This window comes from Pelophylax lessonae (assembly GCF_965119305.1).
Source record: "Pelophylax lessonae genome assembly, chromosome: 10".
NCBI classification, from domain to species: domain Eukaryota; kingdom Metazoa; phylum Chordata; class Amphibia; order Anura; family Ranidae; genus Pelophylax; species Pelophylax lessonae.
Window position 1 is genome coordinate 169119915 of NC_138777.1, and position 12141 is coordinate 169132055.

The following is a 12141-nucleotide window of genomic DNA, read 5'->3' on the forward strand; positions in this document are numbered from 1 at the left end:
TCTTACCTGTAAAATTCCTTTCTCTGAGTCCTCCGACAGTCGCCGCCCCCGCCCCTCTTTTGGGGTTTGAATGTATACTCTACTGCTATTCCACTAAAACTGAGATATGGTTGCAGGAAGTAGGAGGGTATTGACTGAGGGGACCACCCCTTGAGGGTGGGATATGTTAAAGCTTTATTGTTAACATATTCTGTTGCCTAGCTACTCCTTCGGAGCAAAGTCTAATACCCCATATGTGACGAATATGAAGAGGCGGCGACTGTCGGAGGACTCAGAGAAAGGAATTTTACAGGTAAGATTTTACAAAAATTCCGTTTTTTTGGGGTGGGGGAACTTAACACTCTCCAATTCTATAAACACCCTGCTTACAATGATGGAGTAACGTGGATGGAATCCACATCTTTGACTTTAACCACTTCAATACAGAGCACTTTCACCCCCTTTCTGCCTAGTGCCTAGGCCAATTTTCAGCTTTCAGCGTGGTCACAATTGGAATAACAATTTGCGTGGTCATGCAATGCTGTATCCAAATTAAATGTTTATCATTTTTTTTCCCACACGAATATAGCTTTCTTTTGGTGGTATTTAATCACCGCTGGGTTTTTTTATTTTTTACAAAAAAAAAGACAAAGATTTTCCCCATTTTATGACCAGGCCATTTTTTTGCAATATGGCACTTTAACCACTTTAAGACCGGAAGATTTGGCCCTATTTTGCGATTCGGCACTGCGTTACTGACAATTGCGCGGTCGTGCGAAGCTGGACCCAAATAAAATTGACGTCCTTTTTTTCCCACAAATAGAGCTTTCTTTTGGTGGTATTAAAATCACCTGTGCGATTTTTATTTTTCGCGCTATAAACAAAAAAAAAGACAATTTTGAAAAAAAAAACAATATTTTTCACATTCTGCTATATGACATTCTCAAAAAAAAAAATGTAAAAATCAAAATGTTTTAACATTTTAGGCCAATTTGTTTTCTGCTACATATTTGTGGTAAAAAAAAAAAAAAAATCAAAATAAGCGGATTTTGATTGGTTTCCGCAAAAGTTATTGCGTCTACTAACTACGGGAAAGATTTGTATTTTTTTTTTTTTTACTAGTTATGGCGGCGAGTGACATTTTCAACACTTTTGGGGAGACCAGTGACATTACTACAGTAATCAGTGCTAAAAATATGCACTGTTGCTGTAACAATGCCATTGACAGGGAAGGGGTTAACAGTATGGGTGATCAAGGGGTTAAATGTGACCCTAGGGGAGTGATTCTAACTGTATGGGGGGGCGTGGCTTCTGAGATGACCATAGAGACGTGATCCTATATAGAAGGATTACATGAGCTCTGTGATCATCCCAGGGAGAAGGAAGGTCTGCTGTGTTTACAACAGCCGACCGACCGTCCTCTCACTGCAGGGAACGATAGAGAGTGTCGGTGGCAATCGGAGCCACCTGACACATGCATCAGCTTCCCCGCTGACTAACGGGGGCGGGAGCGTGCCGACGTGGGAGCGCGACCGATATAGAGCTACGTCGCCCTGCCGCAGTAAATCTGTGGCGGGCGGTCCGGAAGCGGTTAACAGACAATTGCGCAGTCGTGCGATGCTATATATAATTTTTTTCCCCACAAATAGAGATTTTTTTTTGGGTGGTATTTTATCACCTCTGCAGTTTTTATTTTTTTGTGCTATAAACAAATAGCGTAAATTTTGAAAACAAAACAATATTTTTTACTTTCTGCTCTTAAAACACATCCAATACAAAAATGTAATAAATCAAGTTTCTTCATAAATTTAGGCCAATATGTACTCGCACTACATATTTTTGGTAAAGGAAATCCCAATAAGCATATATTGATTGGTTTGCACAAAAAAGTTATAGTGTCTACAAACTATGGGATATTTTTAGTTATTTATTTTTTTTACTAGAAATGGCGGCGATCAGCGACTTATAGCAGGACTGCGAGATTGCCGCGGACAGTCGGGACTCTAGCCGACACTTTCTGGGGACCAGTGACACTAATACAGTGATCTGTGCTAAAAATTTGCACGGTCAATGTACTAATTACACTTGCTGGGAAGGGGGGTCAACCTCAGGGCCGATCAAAGGGTTAAATGTGTGCCTAGCCTGTGATTTACTAAAAACTGTGGGAGGTGCTTTTACTATGAGAAGGCATAGATCCCTGTCCCTGCTTTTCAGGAACCCAGGATCAATGCCTTCCCTTACTGACAAAACGGCAATCGGCCTTGTTTACATAGGCAGACTGTCGTTCTGCCTCTGTACCAAACAATTGCTGGGTGCCAGCAGACATCGAGTCTGCCATACCCGCAGATCGGCCCCTGTTGTGAATAATTACAGCGGGAGTGAACCACTAGCAGTGCGCCCCGAAACCCGGAAGTGCTGGATTATGTACCAAATACGTGATCCAGCACAGTAGAGTCGCCTTGCCGCTGTATATCTAAGTGATACCATTGGCTAGTGGTTAAACAGAAAATAATAAGGAATCAATGTACTCCATGTAAACTTTTAGTGGTGACCAACTTGTGCTCCTGAACCAAACATGTGCCTGCTTTTAAGGTGAATGGGCAGAGCATATTTACGTTCTCATGACTGTGGTAAGTAATAAACCTCTCACTTTTTTTTTATTATTACTATTCTGCATTATGTTGTTAATGCTTAGATTAACCAAGATTTTCAACAAGCAGACAGATAGAAAGCCCATTCATTTGCATTGGTTACTCCCATGCATGCAGCACAGATCACAGGACATGGAGGCTCTGAAGCTCTTCTGCCTCTGGTGACTGGCTGTTCACACACAAAGATCTGCATTGCAGAGAGGCAGCGGGAAGCTTGTCTGATGATGGATTAGGGAAGTCATGTACAGGAAAATGATTTATTTACAGAACTTGTACTGTCACTGAATAAGTAATATGTGTTCACAATTTTAAAATTGCACCTGATATGATGATCAGTTTCCCAAGCTGTTGTGTTTCTTACCCTCCAACACATTATTGTGCTTCATAGTGGTGGTGCAGAGAGGAAAAGACTGGACTACGCAGTGGAATAGCCTAGATGTTAAATCAGAAAATGTACAGATACCTTCTTATTAATAGCAAACTAAACCCTTTATGGACTTATATATTTAAATGCTCATTAAAACATAAATGGCTAAAAAATGCTTGTACAAGAGAGGCAATTTTCACACCTTCAAAAAATTCAGCTCTACAGACTTAAATATTTGCAGTGATGAATGTAGCAATGTCCATAAGCCCATGTTTAACCTAATACTGCACAACAAACTCTGCCATGTGGCAACAGTTACCGTCATTCTGTCCAAAAAGGCAGAGCTACAGAACATTCCTCATAACGCACTTTTAGACAAACCTTTTTCTAGTCTCAAAATCTGTATCACAGAGGCAAATAAAGTGACAAATCTGTTTGAGTCCCTTTGCGTCCAGTTTTTGCCACTCGTCCAATCATAGGCAGCTTTTGAGCATAGCGGCTGGCTGTGGCCCCAGGTCCAGTGTGCAATTGAAAGACACTCTGAAACTTGCGTCCTCCTCCCCCTCGCCCTGCCTGTCTCCCTCCTATGAGAAAGGTAAACCGAGGGGAGCCACGTGGAGTAAGTCTACTTCTTTGGAATGCTTCTCTCACACCCAGCACCCTTTGTCCTTGCCTTGAACCTCCACGAGAGCGGGATGCAGATGCAAGAGGTATCTGAGGAGGGCGCTGAGTTGGTCTGTTTGTACTTGTTACTTCTTCCTCTCCATGAGCTGTTAGCTGCGGCATTTTCCGTGTCCCTTCCGCAGACCCTTCTTTTTTTGGCTCCTGTGTACTTTTAGGAATAATCTCTGGTTGCAAGGTTGTTCCTCCAGTGCCAAAACGTACAGCCAAGCTATCTCCAAAGAAGCAATACAGCTCGTTGTACATCTCTAACAAGGACACACTTGGTGCAGATGGTAAGGACGGATATGACTGTGGTGGAGTGTCTTTATCTGATTCACTACAGCGAGCTTTCATTTTAAGGAGACGTTCCACAGCCACCTGAAAAAACAGCGGTACACCACTGGTTATGAAGCATTCCATACACTGGTCTTACAGTATATAAGAACCTGATAATGTAACAATATAGGAGGTACACACATTTTTTTCTGAAAACAAATTGTTTGGAAAAAAAAAAAAAAAAAGTTTTAAGTGGAAGCCCAGCCCTTGTGGCTATGCGTGCTATTAGCTGTACTATCCTAACTGTCTTCTGGCCCACAAGAAATACAGCCATTATAGAATTAAGAGAAAGCCTCTGAGGTCTGTAGAATGGAAGAGCTCCTAGATTTTATCTTACAGCTGAAATGACAGCATTGGGGGGAAAAGTTAAAGTTGTTCAAAAGCCTGAAAACCCTTCTGTTCTGCAGCTGCCCCGCAGACCCCCCCCCCCCCTTTTCCTTACCTGAGCCAATCCAATCCATTGCTGTGCACGAGAGCAGCAGCTCCTGCCGCTGTCTCTCTCCTCATTGGAGAGACTAATAAAAGTGGGAGCGATTGGCTCCCACTGCTGTCAATCAAATTTGGTGACATGGAAGCGGGGCCGAGTCCCGCTGTCCGTGTCAATAAACGCAGCAGTGAGACACGGGAGTAAGCACACACAGGTGCCCCCAGGGAAATCGGCTTTCCCTGGGGCAGCGGATGAAGAGGAAGGGCTTGGAGCGCCGGTGGGGGACCCCAGAGGAGGAGGATCGGGGCTGCTCTGAGCAAAACCAGTTTATTATAGTTTTTAAATATTTAAAAAACCTGCAGCTTTACACTTTAATATTTTTACTAAAAGTGGTCTAGTTCTACAAGCACATCATTGCCGAGTTACAGCATGCATTTGTTTAGGAGAAGGGTGGATTTGGTTCGGTCAGTAGTAGTAGTGGTGGTACAAAAAAGGATACGTGTTCAATATTAAAGAACACTTATCCTTCAACACCTGCCAAAAAGATCCATCTGATCTTTCACAAAACAAATCTACAAAAACATCACAAATTTAATTTCCTTTCAGGGCCCATGCACACCTGAATACAATGTACCTGAGTGCACGCATCTTTGTGCATTTAGATATGTTGCATTAGACAGCCCACATAAAATAAATGGCCTGTAACACACCAAACTTTTGTGTTAAGCAGGTATGTTCTGGATATGTGTTGGGGTGCAATACAAAATGAATGGCACCCCAATGAACTATGCGCTGCAATAATGTGCATTACTGCAATACAAGTAGTGTGAACAAGCCCTAATCAATTAATTAAAATGGACTGTATCTCATCCCAAATACTAAAAACTGCTGACAGGTATGATGTGCAAGCTCCCAACTTTCAGTATTTCCTGATTTGACCAAATGTCAGGCCCTTCTATTTAGGCAAAGCTTTCATGCTTCTAGGTAGTGTTGCCGCTAAGTCCCAAACCCTGCACACGCCTATTGGCCCAACACAATGGTGAGATGCCTCGCTAGCTGAAGTGAAGCTGTGCCTGTCACAACATCCAACATTAAATAGAAGCGAAAGATACTGAAAAATAATATAGGCTGTATACTTCTAAGTGTCTGCATTTCATTTGACCAGCAGGTTTTGGTATTAAAGTGATAGTTTCTTTAAGCACTATACCAGTCCAGCCTTGGTTTTTCTGCTTTTATCAAAAATACTCATAAGGTACCCAACAGCAACACAAATATGTGTATATAGTTAATCTAATGTTGAATGGTTTCAATGCACATAACTTTATATTGAGTAGAACGTTAATAGAAAAGGATTCCTGTGGCAGAAGCATGGCTACCTTTTACTATTTTTCATTTACAAATTAAATTATTATTTCCTTGCTTCATATTGCAATTTTATAGTTTTACTTAACTTACCAAGATAGCTCCATACACCTTGTGGCCATCAGCCTTGACTTGTGCATTGGACATAGAGTGATCATCTAATACAGTCTGAAGCCCGGACCAATAGGTTGGAAGCAAAGGATACAATACTTGCTCTACTGCCTAAATGTAATACAGGAGGAGAACCAAGTTACACAATTTTACACAAAAGACCTAATATTTATTCCTCTCATACAAAACACATTATAGTATTCTCTGTCCCTTTGGAATGTCAGTGCTTTATTTTACACAAGTTACCTTCCAGCCCAGGGCATGAAGACCGACAACAGCCCCATAATGAGAACAGAGTGGGCGTACAGGATCTCCCAGAACTTTCTGCAAAGACTGCAAAACCTGAGTATACAGTGAGCCAGCTAAATCTCGGTGTGTCCTACACAGGAGAAAGGAGCAAGATATGAGCAATTCCAACTGCAAGCATACATTTCTGGTGTTCTAGATTTGTATATTCATATGGACTACACTTAGTACTGAACATTTACTAGTGCAAAAAAAAAAAAAACTGCAAATCACACCTAGTTAACCTAAAGTATATGTACATACACCAATCAGCCATAACATTATGACCACCCATCATTACATGTCAAGGCATGGACTCCGCTAGACCTCTGAAGGTATGTTGTGGAATCTGGTACCAGGTTGTCAGTAGAAGATCCTCTAATGTCTGGAAGTTACAAGGTGGGGCCCCCATGGATTGGACTTGTTTGGTTTGGTTGAGATTGGGAGAATTTGGAAACCAAGTCAACAACTAAAACTCCCTGATGTGGTCTTCAAATCATTCATCAGACAAGACCAACCTTCTTTCATTGTGCGGTGGTCCAGTTCCGATGCCAATTTGCCCATTGTAGGCATTTTTTTGCTATGAACATGGGTCAGCATGGGCACCCTGTCTGGTCTTTGGCTACACAGCCCCATACAAATCAAACTGCAATACACTGTGTGTTCTGACACTTATCAGAACCAGCACAAATATTTTCCGCAAAAAAGCTCCAGTAGCTCTTCTATTGGATAGGACTGAATGGGCCAGCCTTCACTCCCATGTGCATCAATGAGCCTTGGATACTCATGACCCTATCGCTGGGTTTCCTTCCTTAGGCCACTCTTTGTAGGTCCTGACCATTGCAGACTCAGAATGTCCCACAAGCGCTGTAGTTTTGGAGTTGCCTGAAGTCTAGCCATTACAATTTGGCCCTTGCCAAAGTCACTCAAATCCTTATGCTTGCCCATTTTTTTCTGCTAATAAAAATCTAATATACCCACCTACTTTCATATGCAATTTTAATAAGATAATCAATGTTATTCATTTTACCTGTCAGTGTTCATAAGGTTATGGCTGATTGGTGTATAAATGTAATGTGCACAATAGTTACTACTTACATGGAGGTTTTGTTAGGTATGAAAAGTTCACTTTTTTTATATTAACTTTAAATTTTAGTAGCTAATCAAGCAGCCAACAGTGTTATGTTAGTTTAACCAGTTTTATCAAGGCCTAGAGGTATCCCAGGGCCATTCTCCATGTAGGCTTCTCATCTCTGCCTAAGCTGCAGCTAAACCCCACTCAAACATTCAACAATCCAATGAGACCGCCTCTATTGGCCACTGGGGTTTCCACATCAGACTGATAAATGGTTAACCACTTTAGGACTGGAGGATTTTCCTGCTTTACGTCCAGGCCACTTTTTGCAATTTGGCACAGTGCGACTTTAACTGACAATTGCGCGGTCATGCAACGCCGTACCCAAACAAAATTTACGTCCTTTTTTTCCCACAAACTGAGCTTTCTTTTGGTGGTATTTGATCACCTCTGCGCTTTTCATTTTTTGCGATATTAATAAAAAAAACAACAATTTTGAAAAAATAACAATATTTTTCTACTTTGACAGTTAAAAAATATCCAATATATTCAATTTTTGTCATATATTTAGGCCAAAATGTATTTAGCTACATGTCTTTGACAAAAAATTCTCAATGAGTGTATTTTTAACCGCTTTAAGACCGGAAGATTTTACCCCATTCCTGACCAGGCCATATTTTGCGATTCGGCACTGCGTTACTTTAACGGACAATTGCGCGGTCGTGCGACGCTGTACCCAAATTAAATTTATGTCCTTTTTTCCCCATATATAGAGCTTTCTTTGGTGGTATTTGATCACCTGTGCGATTTTTACTTTTTGCGCTATAAACAAACAAAGAGCGACAATTTTGAAAAAATAACAATATTTTTCACATTTTTTTATATGAAATTCCCCCCAAAAAAATGTAAAAATCAAAATTTTTTAACATTTTAGGCCAATTTGTTTCTGCTACATATTTTTGGTAAAAAAATCACAATAAGCATATTTTGATTGGTTTGCGTAAAAGTTATCGCAGCTACTAACTACGGGAAATTTATGTCATTTTTTTTTTTTAACTAGTAATGGCGGCGATCTGCGATTTTTTTGCGGGAATGCGACAATGCGGCGGACAGATCAGACCCCTAACTGACATTTTTGATACTTTTGTGGGTACCAGTGACATTACTACAGTAATCAGTGCTATAAATATGCACTGTTACTGTAAAAATGACACTGGCAGGGAAGGGGTTAACTTTTATTGGTGATCAAGGGGTTAATGTATGCCTGGTGCTTACTGACGTGTGTGGGGGGAGGGGACTGTGTGACACAGGCACAGATCGCAGGTTCAGCTATGCTGAATCCTGTAATCTGTGACTGTCTGTCACTTAGGAGATCCACCTGCTTTGTTTACACAAGCGGGCGGATCTCCACACTCGATCGCCGACGATCGGGGAAGAGCGGCGGTGATCACCGCCTCTCCTCCCCTGGCCCGACTCCCGCTGTGTCTGAATACAGCGGGAGCGAGCCTCCGGCGGCGCGTGCGCGCCGCCCACAAGGGGAGGAGTCCAGCGACGTAGACCTACGTCGCTGGACGATAACGAGCCACTTTGTCGCAGTACGCTCCATGTGAGCGGTCGGCAAGTGGTTAAGGTGGCCCTTGGTAGCAAGGTGGATGATGTTTATTTCCCAATTAGGCAGGAATCAGGGCCATTACAACACTAATGTTAGTTTGCGGTTATAACTGATCGACTGAAAATTTCTTTAAATGTTTTCAGGAACACATGGCAGATGCAAATGTGAATAAAAGGATAGCTACTATATGTATGTATGTATATTGGCGGGCTTACCAAATACAACTCAGCAATCCTGCGCCATAGTCCCGCAAAGTCCAGTGGTCATTAAGTGGGTTTATGGAGGCAGCTAAGGGCTCAGTCACACAGTACAAAACACTCTGCATGAGACTGTATCCATAACTACCCAAATAAAGATAGGGGTTCCACAGGAGAGACCTCACCAACAGCAACAAACGGCTCAGCTGTTCAAGATCATGACTAACAGATTTAACCTAAAAAAAATAAAAAGGAAGGAAGAATTGAGTACAAGGTTGGGTATTATTAAAAGCACTAATGAGTTATTCCAGTTAGGGAAATATGCAAAAAACTTTCTTGAAGCCATATACAAATACAGATAAAATAGGAATCTCCAGGGCCCTTGAGAAAGCCACTTGATTGTGACGCAATGCGTCGGGAGGATCCAGGTGGCGTCACTTCCAGTCTACGGCCGAGACCGGAAGTTCAGAATTTTCAACTGGGATCTCCCTAGGACCCCTCGGTTTTTTTCCCCAGGTTACATCTGCTGTTTTATACTGCATTGTAAGTGATTACTGTTTTATAATAAAGCCTTATTTCTCTTACGTCCTCCGACAGTCGCCGCCTCCTCTAAGTCATCACTGTTGGGTATTGTCTTCCTATCCGTAGGAATAGCTAGGCATATAGACTTAGTCCAAAGACAAAAGGCATTAGCATATACACACCCATGGGGGCTGTCCCATCTGGTCAATACCCCCCCTGCATCACCACTCCCAACTCAGTTTTAATCTGCCTAGCGTCAGGAATAGTCAGGCTTCCCTTGTGCTGGGGCTTCAGTCTCAGCCTTCCTAATCATTTTATTTGATTTTCTTTGAAAATGTCAGTTTTTTCTTTTACTTTACTAGCTGTTTATTTTGTCAGCTTCTAGTGTTAGTCTTCTCTTCGGATGAAAATGGATCATGCGGTGCTGGGATTCGGACTGGCCGCCCTGGTTCTCCAGAGCAAAAGGGTCAGATGGACCCCCAGCCCGCCATCGAGCGTTCAGCTATGGTTCGCCCTGGCATTACGAACAACCCATCCCTGTTCGCTACAGGGATGCAGCCGTGAGGTGGCTACCTCACAGGACTCGTCTGCGGTGCTGCAGCGTCAAGTCCCTGGCTCACGACACTCCCTGTCAGATGAGGACAGAGGTTTTCCGTGCATGGAGGCTCCCCACGCCATCTGGTACAGGTAAGTACTTTTCTGTGTGGGGCCTCTGTTTGGGGTGGCAGTCTGTGTTGCTGTGTGTTCCCCGTGTCTGTGCCTGTGTGACTCCCTGTGCGATCCCTGCGGGGTTCGCTTGTGCAGATCTGTATGTTGCCTGGGGGTCCCTGTCCCTGTGTCAACTTAGGTGCATGTTGGGGGTGCAGACGTTTGTGCTTGTGCGGCGACCGCAGCGGTGCATTTTCGCGCGGTCCGCCATCTTTACTGTGGGCACACATGTATAGCTCCTCTGGGGCGATCATACATGTCATTTTGGCGCCATCCGCCGCCATTCTGTGGGCGGTGGAACGATCGGTCCGGCCGCATGCATCCCTATGGGGCAGCCATTTTCCCGGGGTCTGGCATATAGTCCAGCCCTCTCCAGCAGCACTTCCTTTCCATCAGCAGCAAGGACACTGGTAGCAACGCTCTGCGGGCTCTGCAGGTTATCACTCTCAATTTCCCTCTGTATATCGCTTCTGGCTCAGTTTCTGTAGCAGTAGCGGTGGACTGCGCACACCGCAGCGCTCTTAAAGGGGACAGTACACAGTTTTTGCACTGTTCTGATAACTTGAGCCATGGATTCTCAGGAAAGCAAGTTTCCTTCAGCTTTAGTGGGGGACCCCAGTTCTCCTGTGGCTCCGCTGTGACCTGATCTGGCTGCCGTGGTAGCGACTTTGGTGGCAAATATGGAAATGCTGATGTCTGAACGGGCTGCGAGAAAGAGGCCCAGGTTGTCTCTCTCTTCTGATTCAGATGGGGATATGGCTGCTGCTGCTGCGAGCGTGCCCTTTTCAGGGTCCCGCTCATCCTTGGACCCCCCGGGGTCTGAGGGGGAGGCTGAACTGGAGGGTGTTGATACATCCTCCCCAGGGTCACCTGAAGAACGGGCGACCATGGATGAGTTAATTGTTTCTGTTAAAGTAACCTTGCATTTAGAGGATGAGCCCTGTCCTCCGGGCGTTGTGTCCTCGTTTGGGATGCACAGGACCTGCAAGTCTGCGCAGGTTTTTCCCTGCCCAGCGGAATTCCATTACACGGTTAATGAAATGTGGCACACGTTAAAACGTCCATTCCTGGTACCTAGTGGGTTCAAATTGCTTTATCCTTTTGCGCTGGCTACGGAATCACGATGGTGTGTGCCTCCACAGGTGGATCACACTGTGGCCGTGTTGAACAAGGCTACCTTGGTTCCTACTGAGGATACCCCGGTTTTCCGGGATCCCACGGACCGGCGGTTGGAGTCTCTAGCCCGCCATTCTTATACGGTGGCGGGTTCGCTGCTCAAACCCGTTTTCGCGTCCGTTCTGGTGGCTTAGGCGGTGGCTGATTGGACTAAGATGCTTAGGAGCAATCTCGTGTCTGATGACGTGCCGCTTGCCCGGCTGGAAATGGTGGATCAGATCCACCAAGGAGTCATGTATTTGTGTGATGCAGCCTTAAATGAGGCCCCTTGGTGGCTCGCCTCTCTAGTTTCGCGGTACTTAACCGGCGACTGATATGGCTGAAGAGCTGGTCGGCCGACCAGTCCTCAAGGAAAACTGTTGCCGATTTTCCCTATGCTGGCTCTCGCCTTTTTGGCGAGGCGTTGGACACCTTGGTGAAAGGCGTCACGGGGGGCAAGAGCACTATGCTGCCGCAGAACCCGAAGAACAAGTCTTTCCGAGGCAAGCGGGGTTCTGCGCCTAGATCCAATCAGGGGTCCTTTCGTGCCTTTCGGAACCAATCCAAGGGCAAGCCCTTCAAGGCTCAGGGCAACCAGAAGAAGCCCTGGGCGGGTAAGCAGAAGGCCGGCAATGCCGGCTCGGCGGGACAATCCGCCTCTGCCTGAAGGGGCGCCCTCACCCGTTTCAGG

The 12141-nt window shown here is 44.5% G+C and overlaps 1 protein-coding gene across 1 annotated transcript in view; it reads right to left on the minus strand.

Annotated features, from left to right (window-relative positions):
- Nucleotides 1–3173: 3173 nt before the first annotated feature.
- The window catches only part of TAF6L (TATA-box binding protein associated factor 6 like), a 30159-nt gene continuing 21191 nt past the window's right edge, over nucleotides 3174–12141 (minus strand). Inside the window, exons 8-11 of the mRNA XM_082270604.1 lie at nucleotides 9084–9301; nucleotides 6143–6275; nucleotides 5879–6007; nucleotides 3174–4038 (exon numbers count right to left, since the gene is read on the minus strand). Coding sequence (XP_082126730.1) covers nucleotides 3403–4038; nucleotides 5879–6007; nucleotides 6143–6275; nucleotides 9084–9301 — 1116 coding nt within the window. The 3' untranslated portion in view covers nucleotides 3174–3402. The remainder of the gene's footprint in view (nucleotides 4039–5878; nucleotides 6008–6142; nucleotides 6276–9083; nucleotides 9302–12141) is intronic.